This window comes from Triturus cristatus, chromosome 3_2 (genome assembly GCF_964204655.1).
Source record: "Triturus cristatus chromosome 3_2, aTriCri1.1, whole genome shotgun sequence".
In the NCBI taxonomy this organism is placed as follows: domain Eukaryota; kingdom Metazoa; phylum Chordata; class Amphibia; order Caudata; family Salamandridae; genus Triturus; species Triturus cristatus.
The window spans coordinates 927976990-928002138 of record NC_140584.1 but is presented as its reverse complement, the minus strand read 5'-3'; the positions used below and the strand labels follow the sequence as shown (position 1 = coordinate 928002138).

General features: G+C 47.8%; 1 protein-coding gene across 6 annotated transcripts in view; it reads right to left on the bottom strand.

Moving 5' to 3' along the window:
- Positions 1 to 281: 281 nt before the first annotated feature.
- VMP1 (vacuole membrane protein 1) overlaps positions 282 to 25149 on the bottom strand; it is an 810872-nt gene continuing 786004 nt past the window's right edge. For all 6 annotated transcript variants that reach the window (XM_085649403.1, XM_085649406.1, XM_085649404.1 and 3 more), the window contains 2 exons: positions 4059 to 4161; positions 282 to 1010 (listed from right to left, as the gene is read on the bottom strand). In XM_085649403.1, the coding sequence (XP_085505529.1) occupies positions 867 to 1010; positions 4059 to 4161 (247 nt within the window). In that variant the 3' untranslated portion in view covers positions 282 to 866. The remainder of the gene's footprint in view (positions 1011 to 4058; positions 4162 to 25149) is intronic.

The following is a 25149-nucleotide window of genomic DNA, read 5'->3' as shown; positions in this document are numbered from 1 at the left end:
CTTCCCATCTCTCAGGTCTAAGAGTTTTGTCTGGACAAGCACCACGGTCTTGTGAAATGGTTGTGTGCGATCAGTAGGAGAAAAGCTCTCAGCCCAGCAGCCAGTGTTCTTCAACAATCCCCAAACAAAGGTTTCAACAGACGCCTTATCTGGGTAAGATTACTGCGCACACAACCTATGCGTGCCTGTAGCCTGATGGGGCAGAGCGTGGAAACACGGAGGGGCGCCCTACGCCGAGGAAGGCCCCCGGCTGCTGAACAGACTGACACCAGGAGGCTGGCAATGATCAAAGGCGGCTTTTATAAACGTTTGATTTCCACTTTCCAATCTAAATATACAGTATTAGAAAAAACCATGTCAGCTCAGTTGTGCAAAATGGAAACCAATCCTCCTCTCAGCAGAGAAGTTCGGGCAGTTTTAAGGAGGCATAAAAGGCAGAGGAAGAGGTGGCCTGGGATTTCAAGTAAGTGGTGGGATATCGAACAGCAACACAATGGGACATGCAAGACGGCACCTCCCCCACTCCGTACCCAGGGAATGTCCCCACTCACGATCCAATCACAACATGTACTGGTGCTGTATGAAAATATCTCCTAGGAATGTACACCAGGCCCGCCAGTCACCTACAGACTCCCGAGGGAGTAAGGTGCAGGCCATACATTACCTTAACACATGTTAGTTTCTTGTTGCTGTGAAGCAAAAACCAGCCACAGATGCGAGGATTTCCAACACAATAGAAAAATAATAAGTTATTACAGTTAAAAAAAGTGATGATGGGTGGGCTTGCTTCCCCTGTGAAGTAGTTCCTTTATGAAAAGAGGCCAATTTTAAGATAAGAAGTGTCAATCTACTTTCTGCTGGGAGCCCTATTTGCTTTTCTCGGCAGAGTTCCTCCTTTGTTGCATCCTCTTGGCGTAGCTCTGTGCCATGGAGTTGATGATGGAGAGGATGAAATAGCACACCATGACGATCACCAGCTTCTCGAACAGCCAAGACAGCCAGCTTTCCCCCTGCACGGGCGAGAAAAGAGCACAGAAAGAGGCATCAATTAATAATACAAGCCAGGAGGGATATTGATTGACCAATGTCATGCCCTAATCCCGGACTTCCACCTCCTACCCTGGTCTGTCCCTCCCTCGGCTGAAACACCCCCTACAAAGCAGCCTCGTCGCCAGGCCTTTCCTCACCCCTGGCCCCTCTTTCCCAACCCTGGTCACCCTGCAGATTTAGGCCAGCTTGGGAGCATAACGCGCTATATAGAATAACTCATATATGTTCAAATATATCCACTGCCTTCGAGCCAGCAAGGCAGTGTTTATGTTCTACCGGCCCCTCTCCCACACAAACAAACGAAGAAGCCATTGTAATCGCCAAAACCGCCGATTATTTCGACATCTTTGAGCGAACGGTGTAGGAAGGTGCCACCATCTTTAAAGCGCGCGTGCTCTTTGTATATACATCTAGCATTAAAGTGTACACTGCCATGGGGGGTGGGACCTCGCCGGTGGGGACAGAGAGCTGCTGCACTTCCCTGTGGCCACAGTAAGCACCGAATTTCCCTAAAGGGTACATCTGACAAATAACATTTAAATACATTTGCCAAAAACAAACAGCGTGGAGCCGTCTGTACAGTGCCAGCCGGAGGCACCAAACATTTATAGACCGAGCTCGAGGGAGGGTGGTGCTATTTAGGGTGCGGGGGAGACGCCGCCACTTCAGGGAAGCAGGACGTGACACATCCTCCAATATTGTATCAAGTGACACCGCGTGGAACGTGTGTTTGTTGAGTCACCGCGCGCAGGGGCAGCCAAGGCTGATGCAAATCCGCCATATCCGGGGAGGCGCTGAATGGACGGACTGTTCTTGTGACTGCGGTCACGTGACGGCTTAGCTCAGCGCCTTGATGAATTTCTAAGTGCTGAGCTGATACAGTGAACTTCCTTTCCAGCGGCGCTACGTGACTCGCTGAGTAAATGAGTGGGCTTTCCCTGAATGAGCGCCGGATGTCGGTAAAGCGCTGCAAGAAAGTGATGGCTGCAAGGCACGTGCTTCCCCCATAGCAGTAGCGCCCCGCCCGCGAGAACTCTCTCGATCTGTCACACAGACATCTGGTTCTCGCTAGGGTACGTGTTGGACAATCTGAGGGGCTTCATACAAGAAAGTGGGTCTAAGAGACCAGTAGGGCTGGGAAGGAGTCGGGCACATGAAAGGTAATCTAGACATTTCCAAATACGCAGGTTCCCTCTGAAGGGACCGTTGGGCTGGGGCGCTGTCAGTCGCATCAGGAAATGAGAGCAGTTCTCTACAAATTGGTGCCACTAGTGTTGTGGGCACAGGCAGTCAGCCACTTGTCAGCCCATTGGACTCCGGCGACAGGCCGGCGCGTCCGATGAAACGATAGTTTTGAGTACAGTTTACCACATATCAGGTGGTTTCGGCATTTCTCGCAAGGACGGGGCGTCCGAGACACTGCACAGCAGGACGGTGACTCTGAGATAACGGCGGGGAAGGAGTCAGTCAGGACGGGAGTTTTGAAACGATAGCGGTGTTGGCTTACATTATACTCTTTCCATAGCCCTAACAACTTCCCCATTTTGTGGGTAGTACATACATCTCCAAATGTCCCTAAAGGCCAGTAGGCATGAAAATGCAGCACATGGGAGAAACAAGTTTTTTTGTTAGTAGCCAGCGCTGTTTAAGAACATGCAAACGCTGGTGCAGTTTCCTGAAGCCCTTAACATGTCCAAGCTGGAGTAGCTCCCTTTAAGTCGGCACTATACCGTGATAATCATGAAAAACCAGAGCAAGCCAAAGAAAAGGCAGGAGGAGGGCCGCTGCTACCACAGGTCACGCGAGCAGCGCCCGCGGCTGCCCACGCACTTGCCGCTCAGTCGGACAAGTGTCTCTGCAGAGGCTCACACGCTTGTCTTCCCTAAAAACGGACTGCCAGGACACTTACGGCCAGCGGGAGCCGGCGCGTGATCACCCACTTCCTGTCGCTGGGGTAAGCGCTACATACGGAAATGCCTCCGCTATCCCACAGCCCCATGTTTGCAAGCAAGGGACTCACCACAAGCCGTCCAAGATCCTAGTCAGCAAATCTAACAAAACCCATTGTTTACATGTAAACAAAGAGGATCAGTAGCCGTTCTTGGGGTAAAAGCATGGAATACACTCCCCTGTCATCTCCGCCTCCTTCACTCTGCTAGAGAAAATCCTTGAAAACCTGGATTTTTGGAGCCGCTGACTCGCTCTGCTTTCACTTATCCAATTAATCCATATTTGTGGCAGCAGCATCCATTTGAGCATTATGTATTTTTCTGCATAGCGCCAAGATACCCCTACAGAGTGATATTTGATCTTTACAAATAATATATACAATAACGCTCCGCTCAACACATTTTTGTATCAAAAAGATTACAATAATGACAGAAGTCACTGCCTCCCAGCTCAGCAGTACTCATTTTACCAAACTGGAAGGCGCGGATGCGGATCAGCTTGGACTGCAACGTGCGCCTCGAGGATCTCTCTTTCACACATAAGCACACGCCCCTCGAGCACGCACCCAACTAACTGAGCTGCCATAACACCTTGTACTTTTATGTTCAATCTTGCACATTTATAAACGCTCCTCCTTTCACTGGCCACAAAAGGATGAAAGCTGAGTTGGCCCACAATATGCGCAGACTTTCGGAAACCCGAATAGGTCGTAACCTGCTTATCTTGCAATACCAAATCCAATACGAGACCTTGTAAAATCTCTAAAAAAAGAGACTGGAGGACAGGAAAGACACACCAAAGTACGCCAGTCAAAGTTGCGAAGTCTCAAAGGCACTCAGCCCTCAAAATGGAACAGGAACACACCTTCTATCCACTGCAATGTACAGTATCGCAGCATTTAAACAGCGCGTCATAACGGACCACCACCTCACCAGCAAAGAAACACTAGTTGTGTCATCTTAGGTAAACACTGAAAACAAGCCTAGTCATCCATTCATTCATCCATTCTGGAAGACACTCCCGTGGGAGGTCTGCGGGGGGAGGAAGGAGGCTCTTACCTGGGGGGCTCCGCTCTCCGACGTGTGGTGCAGTTTCTTCCGCTGCGCTTCCAGGTACTCGCTGAACGGCTTCTTCAGCGAAGGACCGATGCCCGGCACAGCTCTGCGGAGGCCCGTCCAGGGCAGACGAGACAACACGGCAACAAGGAAAAGGAGGGAGGGAAACACGTCAGAACCTGCAGCTTACATTCCCACCTGTACTTACCCACCACACAAGACCAACAAAAAGCCAACTGTGAAACATCCCCGCTGCACGACCGCCTGGGCAACAAACCCTCCAGAACCCCCGAGCAGATTCAAAAAGGAAAAACAAAGTGAAACTAAAAACACACAAAAAAGATTCCACACGGCAAGTCTGTGAAGGAAAAATCAGAGCAGTGAGGGGAGGCAGGCGCAGGCAGCTGCACGCCGGTTCCTGGAAGCAGCTGGGCCGGTAGCTGTGCTCCGGCGCGGGGCATGCGCTGAAGTGAGGGGACTCCTCAGAACTTCCAATATTTATCAGCAGCAGTTCCTGTAAGAACTGGTTCAAACCGATTAAGGAGGAAATGAGTCGTGCTTCTGTCATCTCCAGTTGAAAAGAAACTGCCCGCCCTCCTTGGGACCGGTCTCCTCCTTTTTAAAGGAGTTGCTGCCCCCACCCATACTTTTTTTCTGTAAAACCAAAGTCCATATTAGGGCGCAGTGTGCGTCATCCCAGCATTAGTTAGGGAGCAGGCCCCTCCCACCGGCTCCGAGTGCGTGATTAACACGAGGGAACAAAGGAGGGACAATGAACCTTGTGCTCGGTGACTTCATGGCATGCAGGGGATGAGCTGCACCCAACACACCTTGTTCAGCAACCAGCGGGGATGGGCAGTGGGCCTGGGGCCAGCCGTGTCCACCGGGATAGGCTATGACACGAGCCTTGTCACCTTCCTTCCCCTGCACCAAGAGGGAGAAACCTACAATATCACATCACTGAGTAGAACCCCAGTCACAACTAGCTACCTAGGACCACAGGTCACTTCTACACGGCTCCCTCCACTGGGGCATCATCTTTACCAACAGGGTATTAATAGCCAGCAAAGGCCTTTCTCTGCGTCTCTCTAGCTTTCGGGCTTCACCTTTCTAGCAGCTTTTGTACTTGGATTTAAGAGCTGAATGTATGAGATTAGGGCTGGTTCCACAAGAACATGGCTGCGCCCATCACTACAGGGCACCATTGCTCACACTGAAGCAGGTGGCAGAACGCCTGGCAGGGAGCAGAGTCTGATTCAGCTCTGGGCCCAACTCTTCTATACTTTTACCCCCCCAACCAATAGACCCCAGGCTCATCCCAGTCTCTGCCTGCATCAAGGTTGCCAAATGCCCGCTGCACCGCTTACATTAACAACCAACAACTTTGTGCAGAAATCCGTTTCTCGGTGGGGCAAACAATGCAGTGGGAGCACAGACAGACATAGCCTGCACAGAGCGAGACAGACTGCCCAGAATCCCTCTATAGCCCCCCTTACTCTGCCAACCAGAGGAGTCCTCAGTATCTGACTCACACAATCTCAATGAAGGATCTTTGCCATGCTGTTGCCAGTTTACCCTCAAAGCCCTTTAAAAAAATGAATACAATGCAGCAGAAATTATTACAGGTTTCACGCATCACTGCCGGCCACCCCACAGTAGCAATTCTACTTCTAACAACACTGTGTACTGAAGTACACAGAATGAGTGCGGGGCAGGAAGAATCGATGATAACTCTCTGAGTGAAGGTCCATCTAGCAACACCTCTCACCGCCTTCTCTTTGCACATCAAATACCTAGAATATGCCCCAGAAAAGTATGCCTGGATTCCAATATGGTACCATCCCTTGCTTTTTCCTAACTGAAGTCACAGACTATACCGCATCTCTGCCTGCCAGGCACTCACTGTTTGCGACCCCCCTTGGTTTCCACTGTGGCCATGATGGCTCAGACCAGAAACTCTTAAGTTACAATATATTCTCTCAGCTGCCCAGAAGCGAACTGGAAAAAACGCTTTCACCTTTCTTACACACCAAGTCACACAATGACTAAAGCAATGCTCTGTCTACAGTATTCAGTGATTGAATACACACGTCTGATCCGACGAGGAGTTAGAAAAGTATGATGTCTAATTTCATTACTCGTCTGCACCTAAGTGTATGCGTACAGCGGCATATTATACATATACGTATGTATGTGTATATATATATATATATATATACATACATACATACATACACACACATATGTAATCTATGCCTGGAGACCTTATTTCTTTTTGCAGAGTGACAAATATCTCATCTTTCACTCTGCACTTGTTCAGTCTTTTGTTCTTGTCGGTCTAGTCAGCCATGCCGGGAAATCTCCCAAATGACTCGCTCGCCTCACCAGTACGAGTCACCACTTTTTTGACTCACCCAGCTCTCAGGCGAGGGGTGTCGTACACGGGAGAGAAGAGAAGGCACTTCAGGGAAAAGTCTTTTCAGAGCTGGTAGTGCAACTTTTAGCTTATTAATGGCACCGGGGTGCCCATGCCTTCTGAGGCTGCAGTCTACAATATGACGAAAATACCTCAACTCAAACCAGGACTATTAAAACACCTCAATGGTGCACAAACTGATGAAGTAATATCAGTAAAAAAAGGAGTGCCAGTACTTTACAGCAACACTGCCACTCATCCCAACGGACAAGTCCACAACGGAGACCAAGAAGCAAGAGAGAAGGGCCTCAGAGTACGCTTTCTACATTTCAACTACAGCTCTCTAGCAGTGGAAGACAAAGGCCCCTGAAAACATACATCTGTCTGAGAATATACTGGGATTTTATGGTATGCTTCATTAATCAACAGACAAGTGGACTACAGGATGGATTCCCGGCCTGTAACTTCTGGTTTAAATTTCACCAAAATTCTGCTGTCAACTCACACATGACAACTGGGGTTAGGACCATCTCTTAATGTAAAGTGGTTTCTCTTTTTTTTGTAACCTTGCCGTATAGCTACTGCATCTCACAGAGAATCTTCAGTTTATACGGAAGCCCACTCTAGCAGAGCCAGACCAACAAGCAAGGTAAGAGTATTACTTCAGGCAGAAGACCGAGGGGCAAGATCCAACCCTTGGTCACACTGCAGCACTACAACCAACATAACGTGCGGTGGGGAGCCAGTAGCCGGTTTTTGATTAATTAAAATGTAATATGAAAATGCAAAGATGATTACAAGATGCCATTTAAACAACCACAGTGAGAACTGAAGGTAATGCAGAATTCTGCAACAATTTTACACAATAAATGTTTCTATCTAAAAATTAATATTGTTTGTGATTTGTTTTTAGCAGAAAGGGAATGTATTCTACTATCACTAGTTGAAACAAATACATATAAAACGGATTGAAAACAATAATGTACTTTGGAATTTACCACCCACTTTGCCCTGAGCATAGTAAAAAGCTCGCACTTTGCATAACAAATATACAAATTGTAGATCAATAGATTACTGGTGTTTCAGTTAGCAGAAATACATCAAGTACAGACCTAAAAATAACGTGTGGACTTTTGAATTAAATACAATGCAATATCATTTAAAGCAAAACAAAATGTTCTCTTTATCATGAGCTCTAAAGTTTCCTTAAATGGAATTTCAGTTCGTCCGATGTGTGCTGAGAATTGCAACAGAATCTAGGCAATAACTAATACACAAGAGAAACAAAATAAAGTAAGCGAGCTTACTGGAGGATCACATGCTATGTAGTGAGGCAAAAAGTAACACTGATGACTTTGGGCATTTAATGTCAAACTAATCATTGATAGGCTTTCAGCAAGGCGTATTTTTACTAAAACAATTTAAGTAGTATTTTGTATCAATGCTAAACTCAAAAGTTTCAAATACATGCTTGCATTAATACTGAAAATAATTTCAGTTTTCCTACATTAAAAAAAAAATAGTTACAGAAATAAGACTAGAATCACAATTTATTTTGATTCACAGCATTTTCTAAAAAGTAAATCAGATCCACCAGCAACATGGCTCTTTTCATGCGATTTTTTTCGAGTTAAAAAGCAGCTTACGGCCAGAATAACACAAAATCTGCAGAATAATTTTTATTTTACTTTAAGTAAATGTCTCCTCCATGGCCAATCCCTTTCTCCTACACTGCCCTGGTTCAACCAATGCAGAATTGGTTTCTTACAAAAATCATGCTTCGTTTTGGGGAACATCTGCAATAAAAAAAGATGCTGTGTGTGACAAATTCTAGATGCCAGAGGCGAAATTGCAGAAGTGGTAGTTCGTGTCGCCCTCAGATATCTGATGACAAAAAAACCTCATTACTGTTAAGTCTGCACTGATGCAGGAAACATTTCTTCACACCGTGGGTTACAGGTTCACAATCACTCATGTAAGCTAATTCTGCAAAGTTAATGAATAAATAAAGAATCTTTATATAGCACTCACTGCAAACTTACTAACCTCCAAGTCAAAACTTAAAAAAAAAATGCTACACACCAATATGAAACCACAAACTTCGATCACAATGAAAAAAAATACCGTTCTACTGTAAATAAAGAATCCACCAAGTATTTAATATACACATATACCCTTTAAAAGGTAGCAGAAATCTACAAAAAGAATGTATTTTAAACTACTGCGTCTCTTAACTCTGACATAAGTTCACTATCAACTGAAAAAGTTAAAATAATGCACACAGAAAAAGCACAAAAAAAACACAAAAAAAAAAGAGTAATAGACCTTATCACATTAAGGTCACATTTTTTGACTATGTGGTAAAAAGCCTCAAATGCTGGGAAGTACATTAACAAATAATACTAATGAAACAATAAATAAGAACCATATTGATTTACCTTTTATTCTGATATCCTACATATTTTGCCTTTAAAATATAAAATCAAAGGGACACGGAGTACATTGCATTGCTTTTATTTTTATGTGCCCATCTCCGTAAAAAACGGTATTTTTGCAATTTAAATCTTCATGAGACTGCTTGGAGGAAATGACGCGTTTTACTAGACCGCTGTGGTGGTTGTGTGCAATACTGTTGTCATGAAAATCACCCATGTGGTAAAGAGACATGTCGTTCTGTATGTAGTGCATAATAACTGCAACTTTTACCAAGTTTTACCCACTTAATGGGATGGAAACAAGAACAAATGTAATATTCCCAGAGCCAGCATGGCCACAAAGATTCTGCATTTTATCACCTACATTATAAAGTTAACAACAACCATGCCAACATTTAAGTGTCCTCACCGCCGAATTATACGCAAAGTAGATTTTGTAGGACTCTAACTGCTAACCAAGCTGTGTAAAAAATTAAAGCCAGCAAAAAAACTGAAATAAATGTTATAGATGTAGCAATGAATCTATCAAATAGGAGACCTCTTTTAACATACTAAGACCATTTTCTTTACTTAATAATGTTACTAAATTTGTCGAAAAGCCTGACGACCCCTTTACTTTCTGGGGGCATAAACTAAAAATGTTACTGCTAGTTTACGAGTAATAGAAAAAGAGAATCAAAATAAATGTTACCTTCTAAAGTAATCTGAACAACTCCCTCTCGGAGCAACTCTTCTGAGCACAGATTTTAAGAGAATGGGTCAATTATTTGTAGGAAACGAATTTAATTTTTAACACTGGACTATAGCTTTCATTTTGATTTGTTTTTGAAAATATTTTGGCCTCAAAGTTCATTTTCAAAGCTGGAAACCAAGGTGATCTCAGAATAAAGGCCATTTAAAGCCAAATTATTTTTACTTTTTAAAAATGTATTTTATGAATGATCAAACTCAATCTATTTGTTTGTGACACCTGGAAAAGAAAGCCAACGCAAAACCTAAAGGATCATGATCATAATCCATCAAAATTAATTACAGCCCATTTTTCACACTAGTTTGGCTTTCAGCCTTATGATTACATTTTCACCAAATTAATTTCACCCTTTAGTCCCTTTTAGATTTCAAAACACATCCCAGAAAGCAAAATAATTATAATATATATATATATATATATATATATATATATATATATACATATATACACACAGACACACACACACACATATATACATACTTGCATACATTCTTTGCTTTCTGGAGTGTGTTTTGAAACCCAAAAAGGACAAGAAGGCGACATTAATTTGGTGAAAAGGTTATCATAATTTCACCAAATTAATTTCACCTTTTGGATTTCAAAACACACCCCAGAAAACAAAGTATGTTTGTATGTGTGTGTGTGTGTGTGTGTGTGTGTATGTATGTATATATATATAGACACACACCTTATTTTGCTTTCTGGGGTGTGTTTTGAAATAAAGGGACCAGAAGGTGAAAAGAATTTGGTGAAAATGTAATCATAAACAAAAAGCCAAACTAGTGTGAAAATCGTCTGTAATTAAATTGGTTGGATTATGATCATGTTCATAATCCATTATATCTATACATATATATATATATATATATATATATATATCTATATATCTATATATATACATACACATACACACGCACACATAAATATACCCACATATACATATATACACACACACACACTTACTTATTGGCATTTTACTTGAACTGAAGGAAAAAAATAACTTCGCTCTAAACACGTCAATCATTATGAAGTTACAAATTACACACACACACACATTTTAAAGACAATTTTCAATTGATTAAAGTGCCTGGATCTAATAAATGATGTTCATTATGTGTGTGGGTATACATCCGATGACTACCTCTGTCATTATTTGGAGTAATCTAGTAAATTAACATTTTCTCCACGTTGTGGTGGTACAATATACCAGTTAGTCATTCAGTCGCCTTTATTTGTCGGCAGAGTGAAGTAAATGCGATACCGCACTGTCCCTGACACAAACATTTATTATATACTTAGATATTACATGAAGGATAACGGGATATAGTTTGTGAAAAAGGATTCCTTTAACCGTGCTATGGTTTTTTAACACACTGTACTGCTATTGTCCAAAAAAATATACACCCTAATGGACAGTGTCGCAGCACATACTGTAATGCAACGCCTTCATCAACAGACAATGCAATAAATGTAATTTTGTGCTGTATAGTCTGACACCAGGAAGCATTGCGTACCTATGTTAAGGTATGGAGAGCAAATTTAGTTCAGTCAATTTTTTTAATGGTCTGTGCATGACGGTCTCAAAGGATATATTCCCAAATGCTAAGACACATTTGGCCACTTTGCCCCAACAAGCACAGGGGCTAAACTGTCGATAAATGAAAAAGACTAAAATTCTAATATCAACGGATCGATATGACATCATTGTGTGATCTTGGTTAAATCTGAATATCTCCATGTGACTCTGGTCCCTTTCTGAAAACTGCGAGCCCAGGGGCTTACCCACAGATGCAGGATCTACTACAGGAAACAAAGGTGTGATCTGCGTTTACTTGAGCCACGAACAGGAGAATAAACGTACTCCACAAATGAAAATATTGGTAAACAGTGAATATAAAAAAAATGTACACACTACCTGCTCTAAGCTGTTTGTGTATCTACTCAACATAAGTTCTACTGGAACATTCCTTGATTTACTCCCACCTCGACGAGAACAATAAATTCACTCTGTAAGTTAGTACATGGCTACATTCGAACACCTCTTTACTTCTTACAGTAGGAGGTGACACTCCCAGCAAGTGTCATTGGCAGTCACTACACATTAACATGGTGTCATACAGTCTATTAATGTAGTAACAAGCCAGGGTGGTAATGAACATACAAACCTTAATGTTCCACGGGTCTCCATTTCAAAGTGTCCAATACAACTCTTCTTTCGAAATCTATCATTATAATGAAAAGGGAGCACCTTTTTTCTGCCTAAAGCCATCACACTGAAAAACCAACATCTTCTTGGATGATATCAAAATACTGCGACCCACCTTCTCTGACAAACAGCGCCGCGTGCGTCTACCTTTGATGCCCAGGATGGTTCAGTGCGAGGAGCCTTCAAAGGCCTAAACAGGAGTATTCTTCGCTCCTCTGTTGATATTAAACTGTTATGGAGTTGTAAACCCTAATTCACTAGCACCACTGAGCACTTTTAACCAAACGTCTCCTTCAAGTGTCCCATTCTGGCACTAAGAGTCTAGGCCTCACATGCTGGGGTATGTGGGTGTTGTCCAACTCATTGCTGGTCACCCTGCGATCTGGACTTCTCGTTTAGTATCAGGCCGTCATAAGTCAAAAGGAATATAAAATACTCTCAGAAGCAAAGCAGCAATCGGAATCAGAATACAATCATATTTCGGTTCCAGATGTCGGTGTGCTCAGGTGGCCACAAACATCTTATAATGTAGCTAATGGCTCTGGTGTATGGATAATGAGCTCAAGGCCTGAACCTCAGTTCGCTGTGACCTGTGCAATGGTGCGCATAGTCCAACTGTCGCTTTACATAAGGGTCTGGGGCTTCTGGGATAGGATCGGCACCCAAGCTCAGAGGATGAACTGTAGCCAGTTGGTTCAAGTGCGGGTTTCTAGATTAAAAGGCCCACCTTAGGATAGTGGGGCTCGCAATGGCTGTACTCCATATATCAGTATAGTCTGCCATTTATATAGCACACAGCTCTGATTAGGAAGCGTGATAGACGCTGCAGGTTCACCCATGAAGAGAACGCAAGGCTCCTACGCAGGCCCTCCTATGAGGAGAACCCGAGGCTCCCAAGCAGGCCCTCCTATGAGCAGAATGCAAGGCTCCCACGCAGGCCCTCCCATGAGGAGAACCCGAGGCTACCACGCAGGCCCTCCTATGAGGAGAACACAAGGCTCCCACGCAGGCCCTCCTATGAGGAGAACGCAAGGCTCCCACGCAGGCCCTCCTATGAAGAGAACCCGAGGCTACCACGCAGGCCCTCCTATGAAGAGAATCTGAGGCTCCCAAGCAGGCCCTCCTATCACGAGAACATGAGGCTCCCAAGCAGGCCCTCCTATCACGAGAACATGAGGCTCCCAAGCAGGCCCTCCTATCACGAGAACATGAGGCTCCCAAGCAGGCCTTCCTATCACGAGAACATGAGGCTCCCAAGCAGGTCCTTCTATCATGAGAGCACGAGGCTACCACGCAGGCCCTCCTATGAGGAGAACCCGAGGCTACCACGCAGGCCCTCCTATGAGGAGAACACAAGGCTACCATGCAGGCCCTCCTATGAGGAGAACGCAAGGCTCCCACGCAGGCCCTCCTATGAAGAGAATCTGAGGCTCCCAAGCAGGCCCTCCTATCACGAGAACATGAGGCTCCCAAGCAGGCCCTCCTATCACGAGAACATGAGGCGCCCAAGCAGGTCCTCCTATGAGCAGAATGCAAGAGTCCCACGCAGGCCCTCCTATGAGGAGAACACAAGGCTCCCACGCAGGTCCTCCTATGAAGATAATCTGAGGGTCCCAAGCAGGCCCTCCTATCACGCGAACATGAGGCTCCCAAGCAGGTCCTTCTATCATGAGAGCACGAGGCTACCACGCAGGCCCTCCTATGAGGAGAACCCGAGGCTCCCAAGCAGGCCCTCCTATGAGCAGAATGCAAGGATACCACGCAGGCCCTCCTATGATGAGAACCAGAGGCTACCACGCAGGCCCTCCTATGAGGAGAACACAAGGTTCCCACGCAGGCCCTCCCATGAGGAGAACACGAGGCTACCACGCAGGCCCTCCTATGAGGAGAACGCAAGGCTCCCATGCAGGCCCTCCTATGAGGAGAACGCAAGGCTCCCAGGCAGGCCCTCCTATGAGGAGAACGCAAGGCTCCCAGGCAGGCCCTCCTATGAGGAGAATGCAAGGCTCCCACGCAGGCCCTCCTAGGAGGAGAACGCAAGGCTCCCACGCAGGCCCTCCTATGAAGATAATCTGAGGCTCCCACGCAGGCCCTCCTATGACGAGAACATGAGGCTCCCAAGCAGGTCCTTCTATCATGAGAGCACAAGGCTACCACGCAGGCCCTCCAATGAGGAGAACATGAGGCTTCGGAGCAGGCCCTGCTATCATGAGTGCTCGAGGCTTATAAAGCTCTTCAGTGGGCTATGTTACTGTCCTGTAAGAAGGGAAAAGTAATTATCTATACGGGGTCAAAAGCCAACACATGCTTATGAACCTTCAGAAAAGACCTTAATCTAGCCCAGGAGCAAGCAGTACATGTTGGAACTCACAGCAGTACTGCTCCTCCAGACTACCTGGATCTGGGGACACTCGGTTAAGGCACCTGCTGGCTGACCACTATGCAAATCCGAGCATAGCCAGAGGAATAGTTGAGCTCTCCATTCTCCACAGAGGGTCACACCGTGGTACTGTCATGGACTGCGGCCGCATTTGTACAGCAGTTTGTACCCAGAGTAGGAGTCCATGTGCTTTTGGTGCGTGACAGTATGCTTGCTACTCTATTGATTGTGCTTGCTTAGACGTTTGTGAATACATAACATGGTCTAAAGTGGAAGCATTTTTGTGTTGTGCGTGGTGAGCACAGGAGAGCTTTATTTATGTCACATACACAGTCACTTATTCTTACATATAATCAGTGTTACACAGCGCACCGGGCTCGCGGAAAACGAGGCGAGTATTCGACAGGCCAGTTCTGCCTGCATACGCCATACTCTGCCCCGGCCCATTTGTCTTTTTTCTTTGCCCTTTCATAGGCACTGGCCAGCCGAATTTCCCAAAAGGAAATTTGTCTCTGGGGGAAAAAACCTCGATGCTACTAAAGGGCCTAAAATGTCACTTGACCTTAACATTAATCACTCTTTAAACGGTGTACATATAGATCCTATAGATCGCGGGAATTATAGCATGTCTATTTAGACACAGTAGTCAAGAAGGGAAACTTCGTGTTGACTTCACACAACCAAACAAAAAAATTGCAGAATGAGAACATTGAAACCCTTTTCGATGGCACATCTACAAACTGAATCACTTCTAGGCACGTTATCAATCTGGACAGGCAGGGGAACTGAGCGAGATAAGGAAATGTCCAGGGTCACACAATTAAGCGAAGCAGGGAAGCGTGGATCAGGACTCGCCTCCCCTCGCTCCACCATCACTAACTTGTTGACTGCCTCACCTCTCCTTGCTTTCTCCAATACGCACTGAATGAGCGGCAAGCACTGTAATGTCATTATTCATGCAGTGGCTAGTAGGGAATACATTGCTTGCCCATTTGGGAAATCATTAACGGCATGGCTCTGTCCCAGGACAGAGCCCCCAAAACAGAGGGGGAACCCGAACAGCGAGGGAGTAAATACAAATAAAATAATTTTTTACAGTAAACGTTGGGTTTCAGCGTCTGCTTTGAAGGTAGGACTTCTAAAATCCCTACCCGTCACAGAGAGAGCGGCAAACGGTAAGGCAGCTTGGCGGGTTAATGCAACAATTGCAGAATGAGGTGTGCAAGTCACAGGATTAGATCTCAGCAGGCCTGCCTCGGCCTCCATTCAATGCGGATACGTTAGGTCTCACTGTGTGCAGTAATAATAGCTCTACAGGGCTACAAAGAGGCAACATTGTTATTCCAGGCACTACATTAAAGAGGAGTTTACGGGAGAAGCCGGCGGTGCAGTCCAGCGTTTCTCCAGCAAGTACACAAGTGCACCTCTTCCTTCCACGGAGGCACAACGCCAGAGGCAAGTCATGCCAGTGACTCCCCCTGGCCTGCCTCGTGCTTCACGGCTCAGCTTCCAGGCACACGAGGCAAGACAATCGCCAGACTGGCGAAGAGCAGAGTGTGAGCGAGATGACCTACAGTGTATAGGTTTCATTCTATAACCTTTTGAAGAGAGGGGGGCTTTGCTAAACAGCCAGCTGTGCAAAGTAGGCTCCGAGTATGGAAGGATTCCTGTAAGAAGTCTTATTTGATCCCTTTTGCCCCAGAAGAGGGAGGGGTCGAGAATCAGTTCGTCCTTCCACAGTCTGAGTGCAAACAGGAGTCATCTATCTACAATATCCTGTTCTGTTATCTTCTGAAGAGGGAAACGTTGTACAAGCACTGAAGTCTTCCACAGTCGGCTCTGGGTATGGATCAGAAGCACAGAGAGTCTGGCTATCGCCGAACCCACCGAGCGTAGACGGGGCCAGCTACAAAGGTCTTATTTTTCCACCTTCGAAGACGAACGGAGTCTATGAGCAACCACTTGTTCCACAGCGGGCTCGGAGTACAGACAGGCTCATCTACAAATGTCTTCCTGCGTCATCTCTGAGAGGGCTTCGGAGTCGATGAGTGGCCAGTATTTCCATAGTGGGCTTAGCGTTTGAACATGGACGTCAATTCACCAAAATTCTAGTGGTAGCGGAAGGGACATCGCACACCATTTGACCTTTACTTTGAATCACACACACATGCTTACACATACTAGCCCATTCCCACACACTCGTGCACATAAACACGCTCTCACCTGCAACCATGCATACAACATACATTTAATAGGGTCAAATTCCAGCTGATGCACTCCATTTTTCATTACACTAATAGTGAATATTACTATTCACCATTTGTAGAATAAAAAAATGCACAGAAGTCAGCAAGTGGAGCTCTAACCAGAGTCCATTATGAAGAGCTGCCCGTGTACCAGGCACTGATTTTGCCACCAGAGGGCACCTCCAGGAGTAGCAACAGGCAAGCCAGAGGTCGCAGCTGCGACCCCTAAATGACGTCCATGTATTTGAATAAGACTCACCGAAAATCCCTTTTTGATCCCTTTCTAAAGCGGGCACAGTTTCCCTGGGCAGACCATTCTTAAAGAGTGGGCTCTGACAATATTCAGGACGCCACCCCCCCCCTGTTCCCTCCTCCCCTCCTTGACTCTGCACTGGCTTCATTTCTGGAAAAGAGTCCGGTGTATTATCCTGGATCAATGTTCTGATCCATCTAACTCAACGCGAGTGCTCCGGCCAAAGGCCTCCTCCGAAGTAGCACTGTTGAGATTGAGTTGGGGCAGTTCACCGAGCAGTACGCCCCTGGTACAAGCACCTACCACCCATGAAGCCCTGACTATTCACCATGTAACATCTCATGATACCCCATCCTCTCCCAGTCTGATAACTGAACGCACCGCCAGCCTCTCCATCAACCAAACTCAAGGGCTCCTGTTATCAACCTCAGCAACCACTTTAAAAGCCTCACTGCAAAAATGACACCAGCCGCCCAAAATGAATCACTGCACAGTATATCTAACTGCACCCCATTCTTCCCTTTCAAAGGACAGACCTGGTTATCTCATTTTGTGCACTGTACTCCCAGCTGCTCGGGAGGATGTTCCTTCTCCCACCTTGTCACCAAGTCCTGGAACACCTTCCCCTCTATCTCCGTACTTCCCCTCCTGACCAACTTCAGGAAGGGACTCAAAACCTGGCTTTTCGACGGACACCCTCATCACAGCGCCTTGATACCCTCTCTGCTGAATGCAGCGCTATACAAGTACCACTTGAGTGACTGACGTTTTCTCGCATTCAACCTAGGTGAGTGGGAAGTACTGACCAACTCCCATTTGATCAGCATTAACTCCATCTACCTAAGCTTTTTAAAGAGTGCGGATGGAATCAGAGGAGGCTGATCAGTACAGCCCTCCTCTTGATATGCAGACACACAAAAGATAATGCAGGGCAGGACTTAAGAGTCACGTTTTCAAAGTTCATTTCCACGGAGGGTCAGATCTTTCTGGTCGTTTGGGTGGCCACTGCTGCCAGTTATTCTAGGGCTTTTTCTACTGTTTCTCAGCCTCCGACCAGGAGAATTTGCATCTTTTCTTGATCACCTCGTTTTAGGAGAATGTAGCTTTAGCTCCAAGGTAGCTCGTCCATAATTATTCACACCTAAAGTAAGGTTTAAGTGGTGAGTTAATGTCAGTTTGTGTGCAGCCCCTGCCTACCTCAAGTCTCCAAGTCATCTCTTATGGTCGTCTTTTATTTGGGGATGGGCTGCGTTTAGGTTACAGTCCTCTTCAGCCATCAAGAGGCTCAGTTTACCCACATGAGTTACCCTATAGGTTGTATGGCACCGTTCAGGGTCGAGAGAACTGAGAACTCTCCCCAGGATTTCTAACTTTTTATGGGAGCTCTAAACCGATAAACGACTTGTTTGCAGTCACTGATCGAGAGCTGTTGTTGTGCAATTGTATATTAAAGTCATTCTGCACGGTGTTCTACACTTAAAGGCTACGTCTTAATTTAATTAGCATGGTCTGCCAGGAGTTTCACAAACATGCACGTGACAATCTGCTCCCGCTCGCATCTCTGGCCTCAGATCCACACCAACTGCGCGTGGCCAGGGAGGGTCGCCTTGCAATGATTCACCTGTGCTCAGACAGTGATCTCCTCAGCTCTAACGGTTGGTGGTTTAATGCCTTGTCATTTCCTGCACTGATAAAGGCTTCTCACGGCGTTTCCTCGAACCTCTCTAGCCGTGCTGGGATGTCACCGCTGAGTCAAAGCGCCCCCCGGCCTCTGCCTGAGACCAGGGGAGGCCGCTGCGTGTCTGAGCAGCACAGGAGTATCGGCGGAGTGGGGCAAGCGGGCTCACTGCGAAGACGGGCTGGGGCCTGTGGGCAGAAGATGGCAGACAACCTGGTGTCTGTGAGCAGCACTGCAGTGTGGGAGAGTTGACTCCCTGCTCGGGTATCTGACCTGCACACGGGGAGGGGTTGCTTTGGGTGTTGTGTGTCTGCAAGAAGCACTGCAGTGTGGGGGAGCGGACTCCCTGCTCGGGTATCTGACTTGCACACGGGGAGGGGTGGCTTTGGGTGTTGTGTGTCTGCCCCTGCTCGGGTATCTGACCAGCACATGGGCAGGGGTTGCTTTGGGTGTTGTGTGTCTGTGAGCAGCACTGCAGTGTGGGAGAGTTGACTCCCTGCTCGGGTATCTGACCTGCACACGGGGAGGGGTTGCTTTGGGTGTTGTGTGTCTGCAAGCAGCACTGCAGTGTGGGGGAGCGGACTCCCTGCTCGGGTATCTGACTTGCACACGGGGAGGGGTGGCTTTGGGTGTTGTGTGTCTGCCCCTGCTCGGGTATCTGACCAGCACATGGGCAGGGGTTGCTTTGGGTGTTGTGTGTCTGTGAGCAGCACTGCAGTGTGGGAGAGTTGACTCCCTGCTCGGGTATCTGACCTGCACACGGGGAGGGGTTGCTTTGGGTGTTGTGTGTCTGCAAGAAGCACTGCAGTGTGGGGGAGCGGACTCCCTGCTCGGGTATCTGACTTGCACACGGGGAGGGGTGGCTTTGGGTGTTGTGTGTCTGCCCCTGCTCGGGTATCTGACCAGCACATGGGCAGGGGTTGCTTTGGGTGTTGTGTGTCTGTGAGCAGCACTGCAGTGTGGGAGAGTTGACTCCCTGCTCGGGTATCTGACCTGCACACGGGGAGGGGTTGCTTTGGGTGTTGTGTGTCTGCAAGCAGCACTGCAGTGTGGGGGAGCGGACTCCCTGCTCGGGTATCTGACTTGCACACGGGGAGGGGTTGCTTTGGGTGTTGTGTGTCTGCCCCTGCTCGGGTATCTGACCAGCACATGGGCAGGGGTTGCTTTGGGTGTTGTGTGTCTTTGAGCAGTACTGCAGTGTGGGAGAGTTGACTCCCTGCTCGGGTATCTGACCTGCACACGGGGAGGGGTTGCTTTGGGTGTTGTGTGTCTGTGAGCAGCACTGATGTGTGGGAGAGTTGACTCCCTGCTCGGGTATCTGACCTGCACACGGGGAGGGGTTGCTTTGGATGTTGTGTGTCTGTGAGCAGCACTGCAGTGTGGGGGAGTGGACTCCCTGCTCGGGTATCTGACCAGCACATGGGCAGGGGTGGCTTTGGGTGTTGTGTGTCTGAGCAGCACTGCAGTGTGGGGGAGCGGACTCCTTGCTCGGGTATCTGACTTGCACACGGGGAGGGGTGGCTTTGGGTGTTGTGTGTCTGCAAGCAGCACTGCAGTGTGGGGGAGTTGACTCCCTGCTCGGGTATCTGACCAGCACATGGGCAGGGGTTGCTTTGGGTGTTGTGTGTCTGTGAGCAGCACTGCAGTGTGGGGGAGTTGACTCCCTGCTCGGGTATCTGACCTGCACACGGGGAGGGGTTGCTTTGGGTGTTGTGTGTCTGTGAGCAGCACTGCAGTGTGGGGGAGCGGACTCCTTGCTCGGATATCTGACCTGCACGCGGGGAGGGGTGGCTTTGGGTGTTGTGTGTCTGCAAGCACCACTGCAGTGTGGGGGAGTGGACTCCCTGCTCGGGTAGCTGACCAGCACATGGGCAGGGGTTGCTTTGGGTGTTGTGTGTCTGTGAGCAGCACTGCAGTGTGGGGAGTTGACTCCCTACTCGGGTATCTGACGTGCACATGGGCAGGGGTTGCTTTGGGTGTTGTGTGTCTGTGAGCAGCACGGGTGAGTGAGGGAGAAGCCTTGCCACTAGGGTGTTTGTGAACAGTACTGAGGAGGTCCATAGTGAGTTGACAGTAGACCCACTTGTGTGTCTGTGAGCAACACCGAAGAGTGCTGTTTTTTTTTTTAATTGCACGTGTGAGGAGGGTATGAGGAAGACAGACCACTTCTGTCGTTTGTGAGCAGCACTGGAGAGTGGGTCGAGCAGGGTGTGTGGATAGCACAGAGGGTGGAGGTGGTGGTTCCCGGGACAGGAAGATAGCTCATTTGTGTTTCTGTCAGGAGAGTAGGAGGGCTAACCTCATCCATCGGGTGTCTTGGAGCTTCCCAGAGAGGGGTCTGTATGTAGAGGAAGGAAGATCGCGTGTGTATGTGAGCAGCAACAGAGAGTGGAAAGAACAGACTTACCACCAGCGTGTTTGTGAACTGCACAGAGGGTAGAGGTGAGGGTTATAGGTAGGGCTCCTGGTTTTATGTTTTTTTTGGGCATTTCCATCTGTATTTATCCATATTCATTTTGTGTTTTGAGAATAAATGGAGTCGTAAAGAACAAGTTACTTACCTTCGGTAACGATGTATCTGTAAGAAACATTAGTTAGTTAGATTCCTCACCTTAGAATATCCTCAGGCGTCAGACTGGATCCGGAAGATTTTTGTAGCAATACCCCTTGCGCGTCGCTAGGCGTCGTCTGCGGCTCCGCATCCGTCGTTGGCGTCGTGCGCCGGAATGACGTTGGAGTACTTAGACGCCGCCCTCGCGCACTGACGTCAGTTCTTGTACATAGCTTTCCGCGCCAGGAACGCAGAGCCATGCAAGAGACCGACACTGGTACCAAAAAATCTAGGGCCCTGAAAAGGCTAGCCTTAACCCTAGATGTCAGTTCGCAGAACGGGGAGGATGGGTGGGTCGGTGAGGAATCAAACTAACTAATGTTTCTTACAGATACATCGTTACCGAAGGTAAGTAACTTTTTCATCTGAAAGAAACACGTTAGTTAGATTCCTCACCTTAGAATAGATACCCAAGCAATACCAACCCCGGTGGTGGGTCTGCGAACCAAGATCACACCATAAAGTCTTGGAGGACAGAACGGCCAAAGAATCAATCCCTCCGGACTTGGCTATCTAGGCAATAGTGCCTGGCAAACGTGTGCAGCGAAGCCCACGTCGCCGCCTGACAGATGTCCTGCAAAGGGACTCCCCGTCCCAAAGCAGTAGTAGCCGCCGTGGCCCGAGTAGAATGGGCTCGCAGCCCAACAGGAGGGTCCTTTTTTGCCAAGGAATAACAGATGTTTATACACAAAACGACCCACCGGGAGATGGTCAGTTTGTGCACAGCTTTTCCCTTCTTTGCACCTACGTAGCCAACGAAAAGCTGGTCGTCCACTCGGAACTGTTTTGTGCGGTCCAAATAAAAGGAGAGCGCACGTTTTGGGTCCAGACGGTGGAGCCGCTCTTCCTCTTTGGAAGGATGCGGAGGCAGAAAGAAGGTGGGCAAGGTGACAGATTGCCCAAGATGAAAGGGGGTCACCACTTTCGGTAGAAAGGAAGGACGAGGCCGAAGGACAACCTTGTCCGGATGAACAGACAGAAAAGGAGGCTTGGACAATAGAGCCTGGAGCTCACTCACCGTCTAGCCGAGGTGATGGCTACCAGGAAAGCAGTCTTAAGAGTCAGAAGACGAAGAGGACAATTGTGAAGAGGCTCAAAGGGAGCGCACATCAGAAATGTTAGGACAAGATTCAAGTCCCACTGAGGCATTACGAAAGGGACAGGAGGGAACGTGTGAGTAATGCCTTTAAGAAAGCGTGACACTACAGGGGACTTGAAAAGAGAGGGCTGATCAGGAAGCCGTAAGAAGGCAGAGATGGCAGCAAGATAACCTTTCAGGTGCCCAGGGCAGAGCCCTGCTGGGCCAAAGAAAGAAGAAAGAGGAGTGTAGGAAGGTGGATATCTGACTATGGTTACCCCCAACTTTTTGCCTAGTGTCTAGCTGGTTTTCGACTTAGTTGGCCTGAGATCCTGCCATTCAGGGTCTCAGGCTGTCTGCTCTCTCTTTAAAATGGACTCCATGTACCCTAGGTAAATTCCCAATTGGTAAGGATCACCTTATTGGACCCTGTACAGTGTACCCTAGGTACCCAGGGCATAGGTGTGCCCTAGGCCTCCCAGGGGCTGCAGCATGTATTATGCCACCCCTGGTCTGGCCTTCCTATCAGACACAACTGGCTGATCACTCAGCTGGGGCAAGGTTGTGTAATCACCCCTTGCTTAGATATAGTATACCTATATCTACCCTTAAAATAGACACATGTGTACCTATCAGCCACTCCTATGGCAGGCCTTAACGATCCTGGAGGCAGAGTGCTTGGTAACATGTGAGATGGTGCTCTAGCATGAGCTGAGCCTGTCTGCAGCTTTCGGAACCATGTCCTTATAGCTGTTCTATGATATAGCCTACCATATAATCTTGAAGTACCTTATAATCTTAAAGGGTTATGGTAACTATGGTTTGGCTTTATCAAAACATGTCGTGTAAGGTGTCTAACACTCTGGAATAATACCCCCCATACCATTTCTGGCGATGAGGATATTATTCCCCCCTTCTAGAGGGAGAAGACATGTTAAAATCCTACTTTGCTGTTTAACTCTAACCAAAGCCTCAGCATCACAAAATGGATGCTGCTGCCACAGACACAAGTCTGACCACCTGCTGCTGGGAGTGATCCCGGCAAGGGAGGCTTGGACAATAGGTTTCCTGCTTGGGGAGGTGCTAGCACCTCCCCAGACAGACTTTAGTGTATTGGGGCAGGGAGGGCTGAAAGGAATGAGACATGCCTGGGGCACACAAGGTGTCCCATGCATAGTCCAGTTCAAACCGGTGCTGGGGCACTCCAGTCCCAGTCCTGGCGCGAAACTGGACAAAGGGAAGGGGGTGTAACCACCCCCCTCCCAGGTCCCACCCATAAGGCGTGACCTAGCAGGTAACCCAGCCCCCCAGATTTGGATAAGAGTGGTGGCTGGGCCACAGGAGATTAGATTATCCTGAACCTGCAACTTGAACAGAAACTCTGGACCTTCGACATTCGACGAAAGAAGAAGACTGAAGAATCTCCCTTGTGGCCAAGGAGTGGCTACCCTGTGCAAACAGGCACCATCAAGAGACTTACCCTTTGCTTTGCTGAAGTTCTACGAGGGACCGACTGCAGAGCCCGACCAGAGCCTTGACTTCCAGACTTCTCCGACCCTGATCCACATCCACAGCCGAGCTGAGATCCGTGGAGGCGACGAGAGACGTGGGACCGGCTACCTGGGAAAAGTGGCGAGTATCTTCCAGCGCAGCTTCTGAGGTACCCTCGAAGTTGTGCACCGGGGATTGAGAAGCCCCAACCCCAAGCACCATCTGCACTGAAGATCAGCCCCCCCACACTCCACGAGTCCTGCGTGGGGCCCTTCTGCATTTTCCTGCTTGCCGCGTCTGTCCGGTTGCTTGCCCGTTGGCTAGTGGCCTTTGTGACGACACACCTTGAAATCTTCACCGCTGGTTTGGCTCCTCCAGACTGGCTCCTGCTTCTTTGCAAAAGAGAAGCACCCCAGACCTTCCGGGTGTGCACCAGAAGCAAGTCCTCCGTTCTTCGTGGGTTCCGCTTGCCAAGGCTTTGTGAGTCCTAGTTAGACTTCGACGCCGCGGACAGCAAGAGCCTTCGTGGGACAGCTCGCCTCCTGGTCCTGGTTGTCCTCGACGCCTCCTGGTACCCGTGGGTGCAGCGACAAGCTTCACCCTTCACCTGCAATCTTCACGACATCGCCTGGTTCCTTCCTGGTTCCACGTGGTCACGGGCTAGTGACCTTGACTCTGTCCCTTCTGCTTGCAGGTATCCTCTCTTCTTGATCCCAGCCTTGGGATCCACCGGACACTCTTCACTGACTGCCAGCAACTTTCCTTCAGGCATCCATAGAAGTCCACGACGAAACCCGACGCAAGTTCACACCTATGCACCCGCAGCCCGTGGGCTAGGTAACTTGGGTACTTCGGTGCTCACAAGGGTAGTGACTATCCTAGGGTCTAGTTTCCGAGTCTCGACTCTCTAGCTGCTTCAGAAGTGTCCTTAAACTGCTTATTTCAAAACTGTACTATTTCTATCGACTATACGCATTACGCGTGAGTGTTTCCACTCTGCACCTGAATCCCGTGGGCTTCCCACTTCCTAACTGTTGGTAGTGTAGTGTAGCCCCAGCGATTCCCTAGGCCTAGGCCTATCCTATTCCCGTGACAGTGGTCCTTATACCACTTCTTTAGTATATGGTTTGCGTGGCCCCTAGGGCCTAACTGTATTACTTACCTGTGTGACTTAATGTATGCTTGAATAAGACTGTGTTGTACTTACCTCTAATCTCATAAAGAGTGCTGAGGGTTTGACTAGAATAAATACACTTTATTTTATATATATATCTGTTGTGGTATCCTTTCATTTGGTATTCAAGGGATTATATATGGTATCACAGCTGGCTTCACATGCCATTCAGAGTTTAGCCTAAGACTGCTCTTGTCCATGCTACCACTAGGATAGCTGGTCTATAAGGTTGACTTTACAACCAATCACCATAAGGGTTGTTTGGACTGATATAAGGTGTACACTAGAACTAGTGACATCATACATCAGGCCAACTTCTCACAAGGAGAACCTCAGAAAGAGGGGCGGAAAGGGGATCCACAGCCTTTGCTGTGC